Below are 26,334 nucleotides of genomic sequence, written 5' to 3'. Positions count from 1 at the left end.
ATATTAATTAATATTTTTGTCTTTCTGCTGACAAATAGAACAGTATGATGAACACATCTATACCCCTTGCCCAGATTCACCAAATATTTATTATTCGCATGCCACATCATTTCTGTCTCTACATGGGAGCATGCACAACTCTTTTTTGTCAAACCATCCCAAACTATAGGCACAGCTGACATTTCGTCCCTAAACACTTCAGCATGCATCTTTCCTACAGCAATAGTCCATATAAATGTAGCACTATGACACCTAATCAAATCAATGGGAATTCAATGACGTCATCCAGCTTACAGTCTGCATTTCAACTAAAATGTTGCATGGAGATTCTTTTAAACTTAGAATCTGATGCATGCTTCTGTATGTGTTTGCTGTTATGCTCCTAGCTCACCTCCTTCATCGATCCCACTCCCTGAATTACCCCCAGTCCTTTGTGTGTTCTGTCTAACACTGAATCCTATGAGCAGTTCTGGCCAGTTGTCTGCATTCATCTTGACTGTCTTGCCATGACTAGATTCAGGACCACAAAAGCTCTGCAAAGGCAATGTTGTGCCAATCTTACTGCATCCAACCAGGAAGTACTTCCTGTCACTTGGTCCTTCTACCCAGTGGCTTGCTTAGAGGGTAGACTATCAGACCTGCTTATTGTAAGGATTGATTTCCCCATTGTTTTTTTATGTTAGCTGTGGTGAGATACTCTGGGTGGCTATAATATGCAGTTAGACAACAACTTTTCAGCATCTGATGATGATTCAGTTTCTAAATGGCCAGTTTCATATTATACCATTCCTCAATATTTATTATCCAGCACGTCTATGTTTTTTGTTAAAGAGGAGGCTTCCTCTGTTGTTGTTTTTTTAATTCTTTTTCCCTCTCTTGTGCTGTCTCTTTTTAAGTATTACTGGAATGTGGATTTCTCAAGCATTTTATTCAGAATATTAGAATCCATTACTGTCATCATTCTTTCTGATGCCTGACACCTTTTTTTTTTTTTTTTTTTTTGCTACATATGGTGATGTCAGAGAAGTTGACACGAACTTGATTGAGATACAGGGGAGCTGCTTACAGGCAGGAGACTTGCCCAGATGGGGGACAGAGAGGCTTTGAGGCCCACAGAAATGGGGCTGCTTATTTGTATTCAAAACTAGCATAATGATGCACATGACTGTAACTAGACAATAAATATCAGGTAGCCACTGCCGATGCATCTACTAGACTTGTCTCCATATCCAAGGAGAAAGTCAGATGTTAAAGAATGTCAGAAAAAGGCTGAATGAGGAAGCAAGCAGTGACTGGAGGAACGTTCTCTTTCGAGTTTCTTCTGTCCTTTGGCTAGAGTTTGCTTACCAGACAGCATATTTTAGCTATGAATTGCCCTTCTAAAACAGGGCCACTTTTTTTCCATACTGGTTGTAGGGCTTGAACTCAGAGCCTCATGTTATTTAGCTTTTTCACTCAAGGCTGATACTCTGCTACTTGAGATACACCTCCCCTTGCAGCATTTTGAGGGGGGGCGTTAATTAGAAATAAGAGTCTCACAGACTTTCCTCCCTGGGCTAGTCTTGAGCCATGATCCTAAGATCTCAACATTCTGAATAGCTATAATCACAGCTATGAGCCACTAGTGCCCAGCTCAAGGTTTGAAGATCTGTAAATATGAATTCATCTTCCTTCTTTGAAATCACCCAAAAATAATAGGTGGCCACATGCTCTAAGAAGAAATTATGACCAAATGTCTAATACTATTAACAGAAGCACTTGCAGAGATCCCAGTAATACTTAAATTTCACCTTAGGCAGCATTGAAGAGTATCGTTTGTGATTAATTTTTAATGCCCCCATCTTATTTTGAACAAAAAGATGTTATTTTTCTCAATTTAACTCACAATCACTGACATCTGACTAAAGAATCTAGACAATATTTGCAAGCACCAGGGTCTGGTCCTGCAGGGGAGTGAGGGGGAATTCTGCATCCTGTGCCTGCAGAAGCCCCTCGGCTAATAGAGCCTCCTTGTGTCACTGGCACCAGGAACGTTTGGAAAACGTAATCTGAAGTGACTCTCCAGATGTTTCTAAAGGACACTGAAGGCATTGTGCAAGCCTGACAGCACAAGGTCTCCCACGAACACTTGCAAATTCTCCAGTCATAAGGAAGCCGCTCTTCTAATCAAAACAAGGTGGCATGTGCCATTGTGTCCAACTGGTAAGAACAGAGGGGAGGAGGGGCTACAATGAACATGGTGAGCTGCAGCCTTCGGAAAATTGGGACCCAGGCTGTTGGCTTAAAAAAATCATAAATGTAAAACACAAAAGTAATAATAAGACAATTATGTCAAGCACTTACTGTTTTACTCCTAAGTGCTTAATATATGTTTACCCATCTAAGTTCACAATACCTTTCTGAGGTTATATGTGATTATCTCCCCCCCCAAAAAAAGAAATAAAACAATACTTATCTTTTCATTCTCTAATAGGTACTCTTTATTATCATCAGTTTCAGATTAGCAAACTTAAGCACAGAGATCTTGAGTAATTGTCCAAAAGACGCTGTTTTTCAATAGATTCGATGTCTATGGGCTGAATCAAAAGGTTGTACTCAGAGGAATGGTAATATGAGTCCAACAACAAAAGGATCAAATCTAATATGTATCTGGGCAGCAGAGAACGGGGAAAAAGGAGAGGCATACAGATGACTACAAGCAGCTTTGTTCTGGTTAAAACAAAAACAAAAATCGACAGGCTACTTTCTCTTCCCTTTTTTATTTAGTTGGCAGCGCCGGGGATGGAATCCAGGCCCTTGACCCACTGGAAATGTAGCTCCACGTTTTAGGAGGTAAAGAAAGCAGTAAGAGGACTAGACTCTAGTGCTGAGCAAGGAAAAGATAACAACACTCTAGCAAGGGCTCCCACACTGTCATGTCTGACCCTCAGTGGCAGAGCTTGTTGTGAAAGTGCTTATTCCTAGAGAGCACTCCTTGGTGGCAGTCCATTCGTTCTGTATTGTGCCTGGTCAGTAGGCCTGAGTTGCACTTTCTAAGTTTTTTTTAATATATTATTTTTTCCTAAATTTTATTTTTGAATGGCCAAACCTTACTGAGGAGCTTTCACTGTGATAATTGCGTAGATGCATTCACTATACTTTGAACAAGTTCACCTCTTCCATTATAGTCCCATACACTTTGCCTTCTCCCTGTTTTTCAGTGTTTGGTAGGTTTCACTATGCAGTCTTCGTGTGTGTGTGTGGGGGGGGGGGGGGTTTCTCTGATCTCTATAACCCTCAGTATCCTTTTCTTTCCCCCTCCCTACTGATTATCCCTTGCTCAGATAGTTCTCTTTTTTCATTTCTTTCCATTGAGCCTGATATCTCTCACAAAACACAACTGTAGTTTCATCCATTTTCCTACAAATAACATCAGTTGTTCTGCATGGCTGACTACTATTACATGGTATGTAATACATATTATTTTCTTTATCCATTGGTCATTGAGCATCATAGCTGATTCCACCACTTGGCCATGGTGAGCAGAGCTTCAATAAACATGTGTACAAAGGTAACTCTCTTGTATATTGATGTATACTCCTTTGAATATGAAGTGCCCAAGAGTGGTGTGGCAGGGTCATAAAGCAGATCTGTTGTTGTTCGGAGTCTGCATTTTTGACAAACCAGTCCAGGTTTGTCAATTCAGATTCAAAGGATAGGGGTGAGTGCTTGAACACATTCTAGCCTAGACTCAAATTTCAAAGAAGTTCTGAGAAAAGTGAGATATGATTCTTACATTTAAGAGTTCCAAAAATTAAATCACCCCTCACTCAAATGACAGAGAGATTGACGAAGAATAATATTCTAACTATAAAACTTTGTAGAAGGCCCCATGGGCTTAAGTTGCTAAGAAGGCAAGGTGATATGTGATTAACCATCCCTCTCCACACAAAAAAAGGTTAAAAAAAAACTTATCTTTTCATATTCTCCAATAGAAAATGATACAGAAAGCATTAAGAAAATGGCACTCCAAAATCCAGTACAAGTCAGAGGTAGGAGTTACTCTGGTAAGCTTAGAATTCCAGAAGAGCAAGGTAAGCCAAGGAAGGCACTCTCTGCCAAGGAAGCTCAGCTCACTTGGCATCGTAGGCCCCAGGTTTTGGGAGGTGGGGGAACGAAGGTTTAAAATGTATTTATTGAACATATAAATTTATAGGGTGGTATGGGATATTTCAAAATACATGTACAATGTATGCTGATCTAATGTTTACTGATTTTAAGTAGGGCAGCTAAAGAAGGCCATTATATAACCCAACCCTACAGTTATAAGGTAGATGGGCATTGAGGGTATTAGGGCAGGGTCCCCAACCAACCATAATACTAAGACACTGGAAATAGCCCACCTAATGTGTGTCTGGGCCTGTTCCAGACTAGTGAGCAAGATTACTTGATCTCTCTGAACCTCTTTCCTTCTTTGTAAAATAAAGCCGAGCTGCTCAAGCATTCCAGGCTCATTTCTGCCTGCCACTTTCCAGCATCTGTGTTCTAAAGAGCCTCTCATGTCTCTGTTTCTGTGTGAGTGTGGTGTGTTTATGTGTGTATGTGTTTATTTTCTATATAAAATGAAGGGACAGGTTTTTTTTAATTTTTATTGTAAAGGTGATATATAGAGAGGGGTTACAGTTACATCACTTCTTCCCTCATTTTCTCTAATTTTCCCCAATCTCCCCCCCCCCAATTTCGTAGTTCATTTCAACATAGTATCTAGTGAATATCACTGCTGCATTTGTTCACTCTTTGTCCCACCATTTCTGTGCTCTCCCTTACCCTTTCCAAGTCAGATAAGTTTACATACAAGACACAAATGTACAGAAATCAAAAATAGTGACAAAGGGGATAAACAAACAAAAAACAAAACATCCATAAAGAGTAAAATAAAAGAACTCTTGTTTCCATTTCTTGGAGTTTATTTCAATACACCTCATTTTATAAGATCATATACACATAGCTATCAAGCTCATGTGATCCTCTCCTAAGAATATCCCCCTTTGGTCTCACTGTGCAAATGTTTGGAGTCCTATTTAATTAATAATATACAAGTGTATTTTTTGTCTTTTACCATTCCGTTGTGTTTACCTATAGGTTTATAGATACATTTTAATTACTACAAATGAGGGAAAACATGCAACCTATGTTTCTTTGGGTCTGGCTTACTTTGCTTAATATATTTTATTTCCAAGTCTTTCCATTTCCTTATAAATGGGGCAATATCCTTCTTTCTAATGGAGTACAGAATTTGATTGTGTACATATACCACATGTTCTTGATTCATTCATCCACTGAGGAGCATGTGGGTTAATTCCATATTTTGTCTATAGTAAACAATGCTGCAATGAACTTAGTTGTGCTGGTAGCTTTAGTGTGGCCTGGTTTGTGGTCTATTGGATAAATGCCCTAGTGTTTCTCCTACCCCTTCCTGTAATATTTTTATGGTATCTGGTATTGCATTGATGTCTTTGATCCATTTAGAATTATTTTTGATACAGGGTGATATAAGGATCTAGCTTCAGTTTTCTGCATGTGTATAGCCAATTCTGCCAGCATCATTTGTTGAAAAGACTCTTCTATTCCTGTGTTTTTGGCACCCTTATCAAATATTAGCTGGCTACAGGTGTGTGGGTTTATTTCTGGGACTTCTGTTCTGTTCCATTGGTCCTCAGGCCAATACCAAGCTGTTTTTATTACTATGGCCTTGTAATAGAGTTTGAAGTTTGGTATTGATATTCCTCCAACACTGTCCTTCCTGCTAAGGATTGTTTTTGCTATTCAGGGCCTTGTTTTCCTAATTTCAGTCTCTATCTTCTTATTGTTGACATACTGAAAAACTACTGATTTTTGTGGGTTAATTTTACACCCTGCTACTTTCCAAAGTTTTGGATCAGCTCAAGTAATTTGGGAGAGAAGTCTGTGGGGTTCTTTAAATACAGGAGTGTGTCATCTTGTTGCTGTTCTTTTTAATGTACTTATAATGTACTATGTGATTTTTTTTGGCTTCTTTGTATGTTCTTCCCCCATGGTAGAACCCCTGTTGTCACTGTATTTGATTCCGGTGTCCTGCATCTTGTATACACATTTTTATAATTTGGGGAGGGGAAGGGAAATAACAAAATGCTTGAAATAAGGATATAGGATGACCCTTTGTAACAATGAGATGTACAAGACAGTATATTGAAAACAAATTTTCCAACTTTTCCGGGGTGAGGGGAAAGGTTGAGGGGAAGGAAAGGGATGGCAGGGGACACAATAAAGGAGGGTGTAATAATGTGCCATAGGAAATGGACTCATTACCTTGCTCATGTAATTGTAATCCCTCTGTACAGTATCTTTACAATAAAAAATATTATATTTAAAAAAAGAGGGAAAGGGGGCTGCATGAGGCCCTGGGTTTGATTCCTCAGCACCACATAAGCAAAAAGAAAAAAGACGGAAATGGCACTGTGGCTAAAGTGGTAGTCTTGAGCTGAAATGCTGAGGGACAGCGCCCAGGCCCAGAGTTCAAGCCCCATGATCAGACCCCCCCCCAAAAAAAAGAGAGGGAGAGTTTTACTTCTTTCCCTCTTTGGATCTCCTTTATGTTCTTCTCTTGCCTTATTGCTCTTGTTAGGAATTTCAGTACTCCAGTACTATATTGAAGAGGAGTGGAAAGAGTGGACATCCTTGCATTTGTTCCTGATTTTAGAGGGATGGTTTTAACTTTTCACTATTAAGTACAACACTGGCTGCAGACTTCTTAGCTTCTCCAGAGCTTTTTATCATAAACAGGTGTTGAGATGGACAAAATTTTATAAGTATTCATTCCTATTTGCACTATACTCATCAACTTCCCACTTGTTCTACTCCACCTTTTAAAAATTCTGATTGCACTCAACTAAATTTATTTCATTGCCCATGAATGGATCTTTCAAGAACTGTTCACAGACATTTACTCTGTAGAAACTTAGCATCAGCTAGTCTACATTCTCATCCAAGAAAAAAAAAAAAAGCTATCTCAGGATCTGTGTGCCTTGCTCTGCCCTAGGTTCTCAGCAGATTAGGAAGCCCTAGAGGGAGAAGACCACAGAGCTGGAGAAGACTGAGCCTTACATCCCAGCTCTCCATTGTTTCCCTGACATCATCAGCAAGCCAAGTAGCAATATCAAAGCTTTGAGGGTTTTTTTTTTCATTTTATAATGGAAATGTTGATGAGAACTGAATCAGAACATAGGCATATGGTAGCACATGATCAAGGAGCTGGCACCTAATAAGTACTTAATGAATTGGTGATGATGGTAGAAGATAAAGTTAACCAGAGCAGAAAACGCAGTGCAGTGTACTAGAGTCTGAAATGTTAGAGAAATGGTGCTAGATATTTTGAATTCTGGTGATTCTCTTGGTAATAAATGCCACGAGAGGAAGAATGTGTGCTTCTAAACTATGTTTCAGTTCCTTTTCCCAATTCCTAACCCATTTCTCCTCTCTCCTTCAGCAAACTATATGGAAATGGATTTGAAGAAATACAAAGCCACGCGTTCAATGGGACGACGCTAATTTCACTGTAAGTATGTGCTTATTTCCCTAGCTCATGAATAAAAATGAAGTATTACTCTGGCTACCAGATCACATTCAATCTTCAACAACCAACTCAGGGCAAAAAAATAAATAAACTTTCAAGTGGCTAGTCCTCAGTGCTTCATGTACGTTACTAGGCAACTGGTTGGCTGGAAGCCCCAGAGTACCCTGATTTCAAAGACAGATGCAGCCTCCATACATTGAAGTTGACAGTTTGTTGAAATATTCAACACACTACTTATTGCCTCCTGCACCTCACAGCTCTCCTCTCTAGCCCCCCTCGCTCGGGTTGATGGTATGTCAGATGCAGCATATTTCAGGAGGAAATTCTTCCCCAGGACCCACTGAAAAGAAGCCTGGTGACACTATTTCCCAGCCTAATCAGCTACCACAGCCCCCTCCTCAGAGACAGAGAGACCCATCTCCTTCTTCCTTATAGGGAGGCAGTTCCTTTCTACAGAGTTAGAAGTACTTTGTTTCTCTGCACTCCTCCCCAAGTCCGGCTGTAATAGCTTTAACTTGGGATGGGGACAGGATGGCCCCCAAGGACTGTTCCCTTCATTGTTCTCACTCTCTTCTCTCTGTGGCTCCTCTTCCAGGGTAATATCACACTCTCAAGCATGGGGCGATACATGATCCATTACAGGTACAGGGTGACATGCCCATCACACTACAGTTGTCTGTAACAAAACCTTAGGGAAATGACGGTGTGGCTCAAGTGGTAGAGTACCAGCCTTGAACAAAAAGCTAATGGTTAGTTCTCAAGCCCTGAGTTCAAGCCCCAGTACCAGCACACACAAAAAAAAAAATTGAGAGGGAAAGAGGAAGGAAGGAAGGAAAGAAGGAATGGAGGGAGGGAGGAAGGAAGGAAGGAAAGAAAGAAGGGAGGGAGGGAGGGAAAGAAAAGGAAAGAAAAGAAAAGGAAAGGAAAGGATGGGAGAGAGAGAGAGAGAGAGAGAGAGAGAGAGAGAGAGAGAGAGAGAGAGAGAGAGAGAGAGAGAGAGAGAGAGAGAGAGAGAGAGAGAGAGAGAGAGAGAGAGAGAGAGAGAGAGAGAGAGAGAGAGAGAGAGAGAGAGAGAGAAAAGATCTTTCAGTTTAAGCCAGGTACAAATGACTCACGCCTATAATCCTAGCTACTCGGGAGATTAAGATCTGAGGATCATGATTCAAAGCGAACCCAGGCAGAAAAGTCCATCAATCACCCTAAAGCTGGAAGTGGCGCTGTGGCTCAAGTGGGAGAGCACTTGCCTTGAACTAAAGAACTCAGGAACAGCACCCAGGCCCAGAGTTCAAGCCCCACAACCAGAAAAAAAAAAAAGTACCACAATGGCTCCAGTCAAACTAGTCAAAAATTCTATGTCCCCAGCACTTCATTGTAGCAAGAAATAGGAACCCAAGAACACAAATGTTTGCCAAGAACACCAATCAACTTCATTCATATATTCATCCAACAAATATTTATTAAGTACTTCTAATATACTAGGAACTGTATTAAATATTGGGTGTGAAGGAATTGTGTGGAAGTCTCTGCCTTCATGTGGCTCCTTTTCTACCAGAAGAGACAAAACAGATAAATTTAATAAATAAATAAATGTAGTAAAAAGCTCGTGAGCCATATTATGAAGGACATAACCCATTACTGAGATCTGAAAGTATGGAAGGAGGGATGGTCAGCTTAGGCAAGGTACTTGAGGATGGACTGATGCAGGATAGGGTATTTAGGCTGAGATTACAGGATGACTAGGAGTGCACCATGCAAGAGTGAGGAGTGCCATATCCAAAGCAAGAGCAGCATGTGCAAAGGTCCTGAGTGAAGAAAGAAAAGTTGGTAAGTCTCAGGAACTGAGAAGAGGTCCCTATAGCTGGAAGATCTTTGATAAGGGGAAGACTGACATGGGATGAAGCTGGAGATGGAGCAGAATCCAGTCCTGCAGGACAGAGAAGAGAGGGAGAGACTGAAGGTTTTAACTGGACAGAGTGAGTGTTCTTCCAAACTGTGAAGCCAAGTTTTCACACAACACATTGAGCCCAGCCCCTGACACCTTCCTCATATGTAAACCTGTCCAAAGTTCTTCAGAATAATGAGAGGGAAGCCTCATATAGCCCTGAAATGGCCAACTTGTTCAGGGTGCCCAGGGAGAGGGGAACTGAACGAGAAGGCTACCTCAGATACCCACAGATACCACAGGGTCTCTACCATCCCCAGAGCTCCCAGTTAGGAGGATTTGTGGGGGTGGGGTGGGGTAGGGGTTGGGAGGTGGTTTCTCCCATTGTGTCTCAAATTAGCCTCCTGTCCAGGCTTCTCGCACCCCAAAGATCCCATGTCTAGAGAGAATTCTCAAAAGTGACATGTAGAAACATAGGCTGAGTTTGCTTTATAATTTTAAACAACGTAATAGTTTAGCTGCCAGTACACAGAAAGATCCGAGTTTTAAGAGGCCATCAGAAATGTTCATGAAATTGACCAATTAATGTGACCTGGCTGACCTGAGACTATTGGTTCAGGGAGCCCATCTTCAGCCGATTTGTAACTAGCACTGAAGGTAAATAAAACAAACCGAATCAGGAGGAAGAGTGATGGCAGTTTAAGAAAGAGAAACGTCTTTTGATTTTGGATTTTAAACAGCAATTGACTCTGACAACCTCATCTCTTTGAAAGTAGAAATACACCCAAGGGATGGGGGCTGGGAGTCTGACAGGTGCATGTGATGACAGAGCTGAGGGTTTCCAAGGAAGAAGCTGGGTAGCAGCAGTTCTACCCAGAGTGAGATGTAGGAGCTTTGGCAGGTTTTAAATGCCTATAATTGCCCAGCCTGCAGGGGTGACATTGGGTAATGGTGCATCTTTGCTTTGTTTTATTTGGCCATGTCACACTGTCATGATGGGGTAGAAGGTTCTTGATCTCATGACTCGAATTGCCACAGGAACAACAGATACATAAACACTGGACCTGCTACCCAAGGCGCTCCAGAATACTCTTTGAGTCACTATCTTTGTCTTATAGAAAGAAAGTGCTCCCCAAAATGCTGGCATCCCAAACCAAGGGTTATCTTTTCTAGATCTTTTGTTCACCCAGAGAAAAGCCTGTGCTTACTGGAACCGGCATCAGAGCCCAGGCAAGGGCTTCTCTTCAGGACCCAACTGAGCTGTTCCTGAGCCCTGTAGACTGAGCCGCTTTGACCTCAAGGCCCAGAGCTCCCATTCCATCTCCCACCAGCTACGGCCCCTGTAGCCTTGGGATCCATCCATAGCCTGAAGAACAGTGGCTATCAACACCTGTCTTTCCATAGCACACATACTTGGCAGTGACCATCCATTCACACACCCAGAGTTTGTAGCAGTGTCCTGCCCTGGCTGGGATTCCTCCCTGCTCTCACACACTGAGAAGGAATATCACAAAGAAAGAATTGCAGATGCATTATGAAAGGGAAAACATAGGAAAGGTTCTCCCCTAACGACTTGGTACTGACTCTGAGACCTCCAAGGTCTCTCCCTGCAGCTGCAGATAGAAGCTGCACTTGAACCATTCAGCCTTGGCCTTGGGGCAGCATTTCCCTCTTCTCTCAGCTGCCTGCTAGCAAATCTTCACATTTCCAATGGGGGAGGGAGGGGGTAAATTCTTTAAGTTGCAAGACAAAGAGCTCCACCAAGTGAGAGGGAAAGTGCAAAGGAAAGGTCAGCCTGAATTCACACAGTTCATCAAGGACTAGCATGTCTTTTTCTACTGTTGCTACAGTTCCTTATCTTTTCTTACCATGCCTCTTCATCCCATACACCCCCAAGTACAGAGCAGAAATCAACTACACACCCGTGAATGCTGGCCCACAAGGTACAAACTCCACTAAGAAAACTGTTCTTCTCCAACAGGGAGCTAAAAGAAAACGGACGCCTGGAGAAGATGCACAACAGAGCCTTCCAAGGGGCCACAGGGCCCAGTATCTTGTGAGTACAGCATTGCCACCTCCTCTCACACCCAGTGCCTCCCAGCAGGCCTGTTTAGTGGCCCTGCCACATCATGCCCAGCCTGGTTTGCAGGGTACCAGCTTCTGCAGCTGAAACGGAAAGACGCAGCATACTAGGGCTGCCAAGACGAAGCACCTGTTGTGTCACAGTTGTAGGGGCCGGTAGTGCAAGGTCAAGATATGTCTTCTGTGGGCTGGATGAAAAGAACATATTCCAGTTTCCAGTAATTCTTCTAGTTGTAGCAGTGTAACTGAATCTACACATGGCATTTTTTTCTGGTAAAGTCAGGGGCTCTACTACCTAAGCCATATCTCCACTTCTAGCTATTCGCTGGTTAATTGGAGGTAAGAGTCTCACAGTCTTTCCTGGCCATGCTGCCCAGGCTGGCTTCAAACTGGGACCCTCAGACATCAGACTTTTGAATAGCTAGGATTATAAGTGTGAGCCACTGGCACTAACCAAGTTTTGATTATCTAACTAGCTAGCTATCTGTCTATCTATTTTTGTGCCAGTCCTGGGACTTGAACTCAGGCACTGGGTATTGTCCCTGAGCAATTTTGCTCAAGGCTAGGGCTCTACCAATCTGAGCCACAGCTCCATTTCGATTTCTAGTGCTTAATTGGAGGAGACTTTCCTGCCTGGGCTAACCTTTAACCACAATCCTCATATCTCAGCCTCCTGAGTAGCTAGGCTTACAGGCATGGACCACCAGAGCCTAGCTAAATTCTCCTTTTTTATAAGAACATGGGTTTACCCTAGTCTCATTTTTACTTGATTGTTTTTATTTTTTAAAAAAAGCCTGTCTCCATGGGCACTGATGGCTCACACCTTTTATCCTAGCTACTCAGGAGGCTGAGATCTAAGGATTGCAGTTCAAAGCCAGCCCAGGCAGGAACGTCCGTGAAACTCTTTTTTTTTTTTTTATTGTGAAAATATTGTACAGAGGGGTTACAATTACATGGGCAAGATAATGAGTACATTTCTTATCAAGCATTGTTTCCCCTTTGTTTCCCCTTCCCATCCCATCCTCCCCCACCCCCCCAACCTTCTCCCCCCCTCTACCAAAGTTGTAAAGTTCGTCTTCGACATAACGACTTGTACATCTCATTGTTGCAATGGGTCCACCTGTATCCCTATTTAAACAATTTGTTTTTTCCCTTCCCCTCCACAAATTATAACAACATCAAATACAGTGAAAGCAGGGGTTATACCGTGGGGAGGGACACATTTATCTCCAATTAAACACCAGAAAACCAGAAGTGGCACTGTGGCTCAAGTGGTAGAGTGTTGGACTTGAACTGAAGAGCTCAGAGACAGCGCTCAAGCCCAGAGTTCAAGCCCCACAACCAACAACAACAATAAAAAAAAAAAAAAAGCCTGATTCCAAATGAGATCATACCTGAAACATTAGGGGTTAGGACTTCATCACGTGAACTTGAAAACCCTAACCCAATTTCTAATAGCAAACTTAGAAGGTAGCTAAGGCCCACTGAGAATCCATTCATGAGATCCAAGGCCAGAGAATTGACTTGTCCCTGGCACTTGGCCGGACTGCTAAATTGTATGTCTGTCTGTCTCACACTGGTATGAGGAGCAAGCCTAGCTCCCTCAGTTAATGGGGACGTAGGATAAGGAAAATTAGAGGGAACAGGAAATCAAATCTGTCCTCCGCTGGTGAAGGTTTAGGACGCCTGAGATCTTACAGAAAGGAACTCAGCTGCAGGAAGAAATGCAGGGAGCAGGGCTCCAGACACTCTTCAGCATTTCCCCAGAGACCACATGACCCCTTGAGGCAGTGGTTCATGACTTCCTATTCTCGATGTCCCCTATTCAGAGTCCACCAGATGCAGAATCTTACAGGTTGGTTGAATTCCCTCCAGCCTGGCACACACTATTGGACGCTGGACAAAGAGCTGTCTCTGGCTTGGCCAGAACGTGACAAGTGAGTGTGGCGATCAGAGTCTGTGTGACAGCCTTGAAAAGCTGCTGGGTCAGCTGCTTAGAATTGACCAGGGCCACTGCGGGCACCTGGCTGACATTTCTACACCAGTGAGGCCAGACCTAGGCCTCTTCCTTCCCAGCTAGTTGCTCTCAGGCCACCAGCAAGACTGGAATGGTGTCTAGAAGCATGCCCTTCCACCCCCGGGTTATTCCCTTCCCCCCATCCTGTAGGGATGGGCCACTGAGACTAGGAATCCATCCTCTCGCAGACAGACACTCCTTTGTAATGAGGAGCTGCCACTTCTAAGATCTAAAATGTGCCCATTCAAAAAAATAAAATAAAAGGCAATCAACTGGGTGCCACAGTAGTGCATGCCTACAACCTTAGCTACTCGGAGGGCTGAGATCTGAGGCTCACAGTTCAAAGCCAGCCTGGTCAGGAAAGTCTGTGAGACTCTTATCTCTAATAAGCTGCTCAGAAAAAGCCAGGTGTAACATTGTAGCTGAAGTGGTAGAGCACTAGCCTTGACCATAAAGAGACTTAGGGACAAGCACGCAGGTCCTAAGTTCAAGCCCCAAGACTGGCAAAAAAAAAATGTTTTTAAAAAGGCAATATTTACCTTGTCTTTAGAGTCCTGAGCTCAATCCTTACCAAATCAGAGAGAGTAACTCTAATACAGGAATGAGTTCACCAGTTACCTAACGCAATAAGGACTCATTCTCCTGCCTCAATTGTTCCTTCAAGGGCCTGCACTTGTCCTCATGCCATGAGGTCAAGTTTGTCTTCCACTCATCACTAGCCACTGATCCTTTCCCCCTTGCTGGACACAGACTACCAGGGCAGATCACAGAGGAAGCAAAGTTCAGGGGCAGCAGCAGCATCCATCTAGAAGATGATCATTAAATACCCATTGACTATTCTTCCTCCTGACATTGTATGCATCCATAGTTTTCTTGGATGTTGCCTCAAGTCCAACCAGGGCATCCGGGACCTGGTTTTCCAGGCCTGAGCTTTCTGCACAGCTGTGCTGGTATGGTGGAGTGTTCCCTTGCTTTGGATAGCATTATCTCACTTGCCATTAGAGAATCTGCAATTCTTTTTTTAATAAAATATTTTATTTACAAATATGTATTATCATATATATTAATGACTTCAGCAAAATATTTCAGTACCTGCTTCTATGATCAAATCCATGCTCCCTTCATCTGCTGTATCTCCTCAACACTTAGGTATCATTGTCCATATAGGTTAACTACTTTGTGTGTGTGTGTGTGTGTGTGTGTGTGTGTGTGTGTGTGTGTGTGTGTGTGTGTGTGTGTGTGTGTTGGGGCTTAAACTTGGGACCTGGGCACTGTCCCTGAGTTCTTCAGCTCAAGGCTAGCACTCTACCACCTGAGCCATAGTGCCACTTCCAGCCTTTATATGGGGCTAAGGAATCAAACCCAGGGCCTCGTGCATGTGAGGCAAGCACTCTACCTCTGGGCCACCTTCCCAGCCCCTCCCTGAGCTTTTTTGCTCAAGGCTAGTGCTCTACCACTTGAGCCACAGCTCCTCCAGCTTTTTTGGTAGCTAATTGGAACCTGCAATTCTGTTTCCTAGGTAGAATAAGGCAAAGGCTGAATGGAACACAGTGGCTCTTAATGTGGTAACCAGCCTGCACTTCATGACAAACTCCTCTGCAGGGTTTGATCAATCAAAGACCGAGGCATCTGAAACCCTATTTCCCCCCCAGGGTAGAAGCACAAAAGCTGATGTCACTTCAGGTGCAGCTGCCTCATAAAGCAAGCAGTTATTTCGAGTCTGCTAAGTGGAAAGAGAAAGAGGGAAGGAGAAGGGAGAGAAATGCTAATGAATGTATGGCAGGTACAAGGAATTATACCCAACCTTGAAAAGAATAATGGGGTGCCTATGAAAAAAACATACAGCGTGGCTTTTTCTTAGATTCAGGTCTTAATGAGAGTCACTGAAATGGAGAATTAGAGGAAAAGCAAAATGGAGAACAGATCTGTCAGAAGCTGAAATGACAGGACTGTGGCGGGGGGAGGGGGGAGGGAAAGGGGGGAGGGTTCATTCTCAGAATCAAATGTGTAAAATAAATAAAAAGCCTCTCTCCCCTGAATGGTTCAGGGATATTTCTTCCACTAACTTGCAGACCCTGCCAAGCCATGGGCTGGAGGCCATTCAGACACTAATTGCCACGTCCTCCTATTCTCTCAAAACACTGCCATCAAGAGAGAAATTTGCCAATCTTCTGGATGCCACATTGACTTACCCTAGCCACTGCTGCGTGTTTAGGAATGTGCCGAAGAAAGAGTAAGTTAAAACAAAATGGGAGAGAAGGCGGGGAGAGGGGGAGCCTGCCCAGCTATGGCAGGAACTCAGATCTGAAAACGTGGTGGACTGGTGGACAGCTCCCTGCCCCTCCCTCAGTGTCCTCCTGCCAACTCTGCCATGGGGTCACTTGCAAATAGACAAGAAAATGTCTTGTCTCATTTCCTTATAAAAACTACTGCCAAGCAGTTGATTTTCCCTGCAGCTAAAAGACCTCAGTAGCCTATTCTGAACTAATTGAATTATACTTATACCCTATTTTAGTAATTGAAAAACACGTCAAAAACTGGCATTAATCAGCTCTAATCCTTAGCAAAGAGCATCACTGTTTTAAAGAAGTGGAGGGAGGCAGATTCAGGAGAATAAATGTTACCCAATATCTTAATCTTCCATTTAAAATGGATACAAAATATGATAGGAAGGGGTTTTGTTTTGTTTTGTTTTGTCAGTCATGGGGCTTGAACTCTGGGCCTGGGCGTTGTCCCTCAGCTCTTCAGCTCAAGGCGAGCACTCTACCACTTAAGCCACAGCACCACTTCCGGTTTTCTGGTTGTTAATTGGAATAAGAGTCTCATGGCCTTTCCTGCCCAGCCTGGCTTTGAACCACAATCCTCAGATCTCAGTCTCTTGAATTGATAGAATTACAGGCATGAGCCACCGGTGCCCAAGCAGAAGGTGTTTTATTTTTAAAGCTATTTCTCTCCCAATAGAAAACATCCTTTACTTCATTTGCTTAATATGCAAATGAAAAGGCACAACCTCCTGGGTGCTTTGTCCCCAGTAGAGGGCAACTTACTGAATCACAGACCTCCATATTGGGTGGCAGAGGTGGGCAAGATTTCATTCTTTCTTACAGTGTTGTTTTTCTGTTTTGATGAAGATGCACAGTTAAAAAGTACCTTTAGTAGCACTGTAACTTAAAACAAAGTAATAGTTAACTTAAAATGAGATATATCCTGATAATGTCTATCCTCCTCTATTCTACAGCATGTTTGTTTGTTTTCACTGCCAATCTTCACATGCTCTATTGTTTCCATAATCCACTAATGTGTCACAACTCACAGCAGGGGGAGAGGGGAGGGAATACTGCCCTGAAGAGTTATTATTGTAGCCTGCAGAGATATTCTCAATCAATTAATTAGACAAAACACTGAGGAAGTAACACTTGGCTTCTGCTGTCTTTGTTTGGAATTAATCTATTTATAGCTAGTCAAGCACCTCCAATCATTTGTGCCTGTGTAGATCGACTTGATTCTACCTGAAAATTTAAAGCAAACTGAGAAGACATAACATTTATAGTGTCCAAGTCACACACTGGTAACTGAGCTTCAACTGTGAACTCAACATGTTCCAACTACTGTGCCAACTCTGAGAGGAAAAAAAAAGAAAAAGACTAAGAGCTAGCTCACTATCACCCAAACCGCCTATGAGGCACACACACACACACACACACACACACACACACACACACACACACACACACACACACACACACACACACACACACACACACACACACACACACACACACACACAACCCAAACAGGCAACATACCTAGATTAGCAGGTGTAATAGCAGAGTTGGGAGTGGAGAAGAATGCACTGGCCATCCAGGACTGTATAAATATTCAGGGTTTATGGAAGGCCTTCAAAAGAAAGTGAATACTGAGTCTTGGGGAAACAGTGTGAAGAAAATAAGGCCAAAAGGACTCATTCATATGAGAACACATAGGTAAGAGACACTAGATGGATGTCATTCAGAAAAACTAGAGCAAGAAGACTTATGGATAGATGGAGAGAGATGAGCCAGGGAGAAGTGGACCATGGGAGGGCTTTGAGTGCTAGCTGAAGTTGTTTAGGGATAAGGAGCAATGAAGAATTTAAAGCAAGATTGGCCAAATGTACTTTTATAAAATCTCACTGCAGCAGCAATGTCAAGAGAGGGCGGATGGTGAGCAAGAGAATGAGAGAAGGATTTGAACAACATAGATGCGGGTTGATGATAAAGCTGAGTACAGACACCTACACTTTTGTGGCAAAGAGGTTCCATTTTTGTTGACATTACTAACTTTCAGTTGACTTTTCTTCCCCTTGAAAGATATTACCCATTGGTATTTAAAAAACAAAAACAAAAGCAAAACTAAAAAAAAAAAAAAGGGCTTGTATAATTATGGGCCTGTATGTGAGGGAGATTGGAATGCTTGTACACACAGGTTGTCTTGACTGAAATTACTAAGCTGACTCCCTAAAGCTTTTTGCTAGTGAGGATAGGGAGCCTGAAGTTAGGTCCATAGGATGTCTGTACAAACTCTCAGTTATCCTCTGCTTAGATAATACATGCTGCCCGGGCAGATGAACCCCTAGAATGCCTTCTTATCCATGATTCACATTTCAAAACTGACAGAGTAGATATTTCCTGTTCACTATGAATTTGTCTATATACAATATCTCCTGTCAGTCAGATACAGAGTCAAAGCCAGCATATCACACACACACACACACACACACACACACACACACACACACACACACACACATGTACACACGCATACACATACACGCACTATCTGACCAAGTTTAAGAACTTATGATTCTAACCCAAAATAACAAGCTGGTTAATTTTTGAGAGCCTCATAGGTCAGATAATTCTGCCATAATGGCTACCTTTCTGTTTTTATATAAAGTTATTCCTATAAGGAAATGTCTCACTGTCAAGGGAGAAGTTGAATGACCTCAGTTTTTCCTTCCTCCTCAGTTGAAGCTCAGACTCTCACAGTGGCGTTCTTTGCTTCTAATTCTTTATTCACTTTTTAACATGCCCTAGGTTTTATACCTACAAACATACTCCCATAGGAGAGGGCAAGCCTTGTTTCATTTTCTTGTCCTTTCCAAAGTAGTTTCTGCACATAAGCAAAAGGTCTAAACTTCACACTGTATAATGTCATGTCCAGCACAAAGTCCTTACACAAAGATTCACAAATAAAATTCAAAGCCATGAACTCTGAGTGGTTTAATCAAGGCCAATAAGGAGAAGAGAGTTGGTAAGGAGCAAACTGAATACACCATAAAGGTAGCTTTTAATACGCTCTGGAAAAAAAAATCCATGATTCAATACAACATATTTACGTCTTTCATCTCTAGAGCCCACACAAAACACTTAGCATTCAGAAGCATTTTATCTAAGCTGGAGGCAGCTGAATAACAATTCAGAAAGCTCTACTCTCTCATCAGGAAAAAATTTCAGTTAGGACAATGGCACAGATCACGCAAGTGGGGGGAATAGGTAAAGAATTGGGACGAACAAAGCATAAATAGACATGATCGGGTTTAAAGATGAAAAGCTCAACTGCTTTTTTTTAACATCTCTTTCAGACAGAATTTTTCATTTTCCATTTTTGAAAACTTTTCCAAACAATGTGAAAGCACAGTGAGAAAACCAAATAATGAAACCCTGTAAGTATTTTACCTGCAATGAGACTCAGGGAGTCATATCTTGTTCTGTGTGTACCGTATTATTATTAGTGCAACTATTTTCTTTTGCTAAATGTCTTGGTTAGAGAAAATGTTTGTAAGGATACCTTTTAAATAGTTTAAAATGGGAATTTTATTCTTTGTGACAGCTAGTTGGCCAGGTGTCTCAACTGCTTAAAAAAAAAAACAGAGCAAAACAAAAGCCTCTTTTAAAAAGTACTTGTGTTCACTCTATAATTGCATTAAATTCTCAAAAAATGCAGTTTAATTTGCAGGCACATGGAAGTCACCAAACACTGGTCTAAATGATGCCTTCATCTGTAGGAATGTTCACTAGCCAACTGTCCACAAAGATTAAATTATTACAGACATAGCTTCCAAAAGTAGCTATTTCAATTCAAAAAGACTTAGGCCTCCCTGACCACTGTGTTCCCAAGCCTAAAGGTAATCTTAATACCATCACTACCATCGACTGCATTGAAGCTACATTTCTATTCTACTGACTGATTTTTAACATTTTTCCTACTTTAAATGCTGACTACCTTGGCATTTCACTTACTTTCCACTGGAAAAGAGCACGCCTCAAAAGACAAGCCCAGAGTCCCTGTGCCACAGTTACTGAGACTGAGAAATTTTATTATTCCTCCCAGGTGTCCTTAAGACTACAAAAGCAGATTCCAGTCTAACATACCTTGTCAGTGTCTGTCTATCTCTCTCTCTCTTTCTCTCTATCTCTCTACTATACAGAGGTAATGGGGTTATAGGAGAAGGACCCAGGACTTTGGGGTTCCTCAGAGTGAGATAGGAATCCTTGGCACACTGCAACACAGGGTGCAATATTTACTCTTTTTGAGGGATAATAGTTCTTGATGAGCATTATCCTTTTTAAGGCTCCACTCCTCATCAGTAAAGAATAGCAGAAATTTCCCCTGGCTTTCAGAGCCATGGGAGTGGAAGGAGTTGCTAATGTACAGTAACACACAGGGTGGTATTCTGCTTTTTGTCTGCCTTTTCTTTCATTTAGGTCTGCCCCTATCTACCCCCCAGTATTCCTTTTCCCACTCTTCCTTCTGTTCCGTATCAGTTCCCTTCCATAGAACTCTTTTACAATCATGCGGCTTTCTGCTCATCCATAGGAAACCACTTCAGGGTAGAGTCAATGGCAGCACCCAGGGTGGTTTGAGTTTCTTCTCCTGTAATCCAGCCTTCCAAGTGAGTGGACAACTTTGAGTGTTACAATAACACTGCTTTAAGACAAAGTCTCCTAGCATCCAGTATCCCCCTAAATTAATACATGATTTAAGTGAGATGGATCCTTGTGAAAATATACTTATGATAAAGCCCCTACCTCCTACTTCCCACCCTTTTGAGCCATTTTGATTCCCTGGAGTTCAGAACTTCTCAAGCTAGCCAAGCCTGACTTGTTCTTCCCACGGTAATACAATATTCTCATGGCTTTGGCTGATCTCAGAGGCCTCCTAAAATTCCCATGTCTTCTCTTTCCTTTGTAATTGTCACTGGAGTGTGGAGCTGCTGCTTCTGTTTTCTCTGACTCCACATTAGTGAGCCCAGTGAGTCCATTCACACTCCCTGTCTCAGCCTCCAGCACTAAAGACAGCTGTGCCGGGCTTTGTCAATGGGCATGATACTGCCCTCAGGAACAGCCGGAGACACAAATGTAAGTAGCAGCAGGTGGGTTTTTGGTCTATAGACAAAGCACCAAGGAAAACAATTGCCAAACATGGGCCTGGTAGGGTAAAAGACGCAAGGGCAAAAAAACAAGGAAGGACAGGAGGGGGAACATGGTTGGCCTCTTACTTAAATTTATTCAAAAATACTGGTAGAGATTTTAGAAGTTTAAATGAGTGCCCCAAGAAGCTGAAGTAGCTTTCATAAGGAAAAAGGAGTAAAAGAAGTCAGAGCCGCAAGAGTTAGAACGTTTTTAACTTGGTTTTTTGCCTATTATTTTATATGAGTCATCCAGACAGACCACTCTAGAATGCAGGTTCCTGAGCTCCGTCCCTAGAGATTTGGATTCCAGAGTTGAAGTCAGGGATCTGCAGCCGTTAGGCAAACACCCTGGTGATTCTGATATAGGTAGTTCAAGGATCAACCTTGGAAAAACACTGCCTGAATGATGATAAAGGAAAATAAGGATCTCTGGGATATGGATATGCTGCTATAGTCTGGCTAAGAGACCTCGGACAAGTCACTTTCTTCTTGCATCTTGGTTTCCTGTCTAATAAAATGAGGGGTCAATCAGATGCTGAAAGCATGTATTTTCTTTATTAGATCTTTATAACTATCTTCTCTCTTTGGAAATAAAAAATGCATAATTATATTGATGTCTGTGAATAAGAAGACCAACAATGTTCTTCTGCAAGGAGATCCAATAATAAAACAGTGGGATTTCTTTTTTTTTTTTTTTTGTGGTCCACTCGTGGGGCCTGAATTCTGGGCCTGGGCACTGTTCCTCAGCTCTTCAGCTCAAGGCTAGCACTCTACCACTTGAGCCACAGCGCCACTTCTGGCTTTTTTCTTTTTGCTTATGTGGTGCTGAGGAATCAAACCCAGGGCCTCAGGCATGCAAAGCAAGCGCTCTACCACTGAGCCACCTTCCCAGCAAAACAGTGGGATTCCTATACCACCCTCTGCATATAATAGCAGATTTTCTTCAAATCCAAACCAGTTTCTATGCTACTATCACATCATTTTGAAGGATCGGTCACAGACTTCTGAGGGGGGAAGGGGAGGTGGTTCTGTTTTGTTTTTTAATCTGTGCTTTCCTCTCAGTATGGTAATCCTCAAATGTATTATTGCATCTCCTCAATGAATTATATACACACTTACTATTACAGTAAGGAGACCTTATGGTGAAATACATATTTACAATGGCCTTGACAGAAAATTATGCCATTTCCTCAGCTCTCAATGTTCTATTAGCAGAGTGTAAGCAAAGAAAAACAAATTGTTGAGACAACTGTATTGGGTGTTAACGCTCCTTGTCTCTGAATCCTATGAGTTCATTCCAGAGCAAGAATCATCTTGGTTTATATTTATTTACCCCATAAATATTCGTTGAATCAATACTCTGAGGCAAAACTGGCTAAGCACTATAGTTTCAGAAATAAGGCCTTGCCCTTTTCTTCACGAACTAAGAGACTACTAAACAGACAGACATTCATCATCGCTTAATTGCACATGCTTTGATAACTGCACTAATACTAAGGCAGCTCTAGCTGAGAAAATAATAAATCCCTTGAGGAGTAACATCAAGACAGGCTTCATGAGAGACTCCTCTCAAGATGATGGAGAAGTCGCAGGAGAGATGAGCAGAAGGAGAAACTTTCCAGAGAAGCAGGCAAAGCCAAGGTCAAGGAGGGCCTCTGAGGTTCATTTTTTAAACTGTGGATTTTATCGTATTGTCAGTGAGCCCTGAGTAAGCCAGAATTGGGGGGAGGACTAACACTGGAAAAAGGATGTCAAAGAAAACTAATGGCGCCACACAAAAGACACAAAGGTCAACTCATAAAGTAGTAGTGGAAGTGATCAAATGAAGTGACTGTTCACTAGAAACAGTCTCTGTCTACTATGACAAGAGTATTTTTGCCACTTCTTCCTGTTATCCTTGAGCTCTCTTCCCTTACCCCTAGGTTTCTAGTAATATGCTCTGGGTTTCTGGTTAGCACTTGGGTTATTCTATTTTCTAGGTGCAAACAAGTCCATCAGTAGCTGCTGATCCTACAATACTTCCAATTGCATTTCTGTGCTATGACAAACAGCTTGGTAGCAATTTGGTTATAACTAAATGAGATAAATTGCTAAGAAAATGCCAAGAAGGATTCTTTTTAGCCAGTATATATTATGACTTTGAATTTGTTTGCCAGACAAACCATCCTCTGGAAAAAGTTTGGTTAAGTCTTTGAATCAATGTAGTAGATATTCATTAGAGAGTCTAAATAGCTTTCATTTCCTTCCTTAAGGAACTCCACCAAATCAGATAATTTGACAAATAAATGTAAAGCTGGGGCGACAGTGGCTTTGTTCTTTCTCTCGCTCTCCCTACCTAAAAGCACACTGAGAAGTTGGATGCTGATGGTTCATGCCTGTAATCCTAACGACTCAGGAGACTGCTATCTGACAGCAAGTTAAAGCCAGCTGGGGCAAAAAGTTCAGGAGACTCTTATCTCCAGTTAACCAGCAAAAAGCCAGAAGTGGAGGTGTGTGCTTTAAGTGTTGGAGGACCAGCCTTGAGTAGAAAAGCCAAAGGAGAGCTATAATCCTGAGTTCAAGATCGGTACTAGCACAAAAAAGAAAAACCACTAAGCTTGTTCTTGAATTAGATTCTCAGAATCTTAGGCAATCTCTTAAGTTTACATCAAGCCAATGTTCTTCTTCCAGTTACTCTGCCATCTTTGCTGAAAGTGAACTCAGTGGCTGGGACTATGACTATCGTTTCTGCTCTCCCAAGATCCTCCGCTGTGCACCCGAACCAGATGCTTTCAATCCCTGTGAAGATATCATGGGCTATGATTTCCTCAGGGTCTTGATCTGGCTGATTAATATCCTCGCCATCATGGGAAACGTGACTGTCCTCTTTGTCCTCCTCACGAGTCGTTATAAACTGACCGTGCCCCGCTTCCTTATGTGCAACCTGTCCTTTGCAGACTTTTGTATGGGGCTCTACCTGCTGCTCATTGCCTGGGTTGATTCCCAGACCAAAGGCCAGTACTATAACCATGCCATCGACTGGCAGACGGGAAGTGGGTGCAGTGCCGCTGGCTTTTTCACTGTCTTTGCGAGTGAACTTTCTGTCTACACCCTTACGATCATCACCCTGGAGAGATGGCACACCATCACCTATGCTGTTCAGCTGGACCAGAAGCTGCGACTGAGACACGCCATCCCCATCATGCTGGGAGGATGGCTCTTTTCCACTCTGATTGCCGTGTTGCCCCTTGTAGGCGTCAGCAGTTACACGAAGGTCAGCATTTGCCTCCCCATGGATGTGGAGACCACGGTCTCCCAAGTCTACATCCTAACCATCCTCATACTCAACGTGGTGGCCTTCGTTGTCATTTGTGCTTGCTACATCAAAATTTATTTTGCAGTTCAAAATCCAGAGCTGATGGCCACCCACAAAGACACAAAGATCGCTAAGAAAATGGCGGTACTTATCTTCACTGACTTCACCTGCATGGCCCCTATCTCCTTTTTTGCCATCTCGGCTGCTTTCAAAGTGCCCCTTATCACAGTCACCAACTCCAAAGTTCTCCTGGTTCTTTTTTACCCTGTCAATTCTTGTGCCAACCCATTTCTGTATGCAATTTTCACAAAGGCGTTCCGAAGAGATTTCTTTCTGTTGCTGAGCAAATTTGGTTGCTGTAAACGTCGGGCTGAACTTTATAGAAGGAAAGAATGTTTTGCTTATACCTCCAACTGCAAGAATGGCCCCAAAGGATCAAAGAAGACTCCAGCCACCTTAAAATTGTCCCCATTACACTGTCAATATTCAGCCGTCCTAGACAAGACTTGTTGTCAACAGTGTTAACTATTAATAGAAGTAACTGCATTATTGAATTCTAAATTTATTGAAGCTACAAAACAAACTACCTGAACCAGTAACTTTAACATAAATACTTGGTTTTAGAAAATTGTTTATTCTTTGGCACCTGAGGCAAGAAACTTTTTACCTCGTTCAATGTGAGGTTCATAACCAGTGCCAGTAAGAACCTTCTGTCATTGATGCATGATGACACAAATTTCAGAAGACAAGATTGCTTAGAAATTTTTGTAACAATTTTGAGAGTACTTTTTTTTGTCAGTTGTGGACCCTGAACTCTGGGCCTGAACGCTGTCCTTAGCTCTTCAGTTCAAGGCTAGCACTCTACCACTTGAGCCACAGCGCCACTTCCAGCATTTCCTGCTTATGTGGTGCTGAGGAATCAAAGCCAGGGCCTCATACATGCAAGGCAAGCACTCTACCACTAAGCCACCTTCTTAGGCCCCTTGAGAGTACTTTTTGTTTAATCTAATGTGATGCTTTTCAAGTCTTGGAACTCTTTCCTTTTCCTAATTTTTATTGCACTCATTAGCTCATCACAGACTGGGATTTTTTTTGTCAGTCATGCGACTTGAACTCAGGGCCTTGGACCTCCCTGAACTCTTTTGTTTAAGGCTAGCACTCTACCACTTTAAGCCACAGCTCCACTTCTGGTTTTCTGATGTTTAATTGGAGATAAAAGTCTCATGGGGACTTTCTTGCTCAGGTTGGTTTTGAACTTCGATCCTCCAATCTCAGCCTCCTGAGTAGTTAGGATTACTGGCATGAGCCACCAGCATCTGGCTCAGATTGGAAATTTTAAGTACTTTTTTTCCCTCAGATAGCTTGAGAAATACACTCAAGATATGTGCTGTGTAATCTGGTAGCCACTGGCCATGTGTGGTCAAATTGAATAAAACAAAACCTTGTAGCTTCTTAGTTGCACTAGTTTATACATGTGACTAGTACAAACACTTCCATTGCTATAGAGTTCTATTTGCCAGCACTATTCTAAACACGTGTCTATCTCCCACATGATCTCCATGGACCTGAACAAGCTGCATTCTTCAAAATCCAAACTTCTAACAGCACATTTCAGCCTGTTTGGTGTTTCTTCTCTAAAGAGCAATGAAATATTAAATTGTAGAGGGTACACTCATGCGTAGGAACCCTGTCTCTGTCCATTTCATTTCCCCATTTCCTACCTCAGGATCCTGGCAATAATACACATCAAATGTACTGACCTATTTGAAGTTATGAACTCTATAAAAAAAAATTCTAGGGCCCTATATTTTCAAGTCAAAGAAAATGGTCAAATATTGTAAAGAATTATTTCTATCCATTTCACATTATTGAAAAGTGCATTTAATCTTTTCTAGGAAATATTTTTGTGTATGAGTGCCAGTACTGGGGCTTGAACTTTGCTCTAGGTTGGTAGTCTATCGCTTGAGTAACAGCTCCATTGCCAGCTTTTTGCTGGTTAATTGGAGATAAAAGT

The 26,334-nt window shown here is 42.2% G+C and overlaps 1 protein-coding gene across 1 annotated transcript in view; it reads left to right on the top strand.

The window, feature by feature from the left end:
- Positions 1-26,112, top strand: part of Lhcgr (luteinizing hormone/choriogonadotropin receptor) — a 59,355-nt gene extending 33,243 nt beyond the window's left edge. Inside the window, exons 7-11 of the mRNA XM_070025013.1 lie at positions 7,505-7,573; positions 11,455-11,529; positions 15,620-15,805; positions 19,196-19,276; positions 23,696-26,112. Coding sequence (XP_069881114.1) covers positions 7,505-7,573; positions 11,455-11,529; positions 15,620-15,805; positions 19,196-19,276; positions 23,696-24,845 — 1,561 coding nt within the window. The 3' untranslated portion in view covers positions 24,846-26,112. The remainder of the gene's footprint in view (positions 1-7,504; positions 7,574-11,454; positions 11,530-15,619; positions 15,806-19,195; positions 19,277-23,695) is intronic.
- Positions 26,113-26,334: the final 222 nt, after the last annotated feature.

Source organism: Dipodomys merriami, unplaced genomic scaffold, assembly GCF_024711535.1.
Source record: "Dipodomys merriami isolate MVZ:Mamm:240054 unplaced genomic scaffold, mDipMer1.0.p SCAF_17, whole genome shotgun sequence".
Classification (NCBI taxonomy): Eukaryota; Metazoa; Chordata; class Mammalia; order Rodentia; family Heteromyidae; genus Dipodomys; species Dipodomys merriami.
Note: the sequence above shows the minus strand (reverse complement) of the source record. Positions and strands in the feature narration are given on the sequence as shown.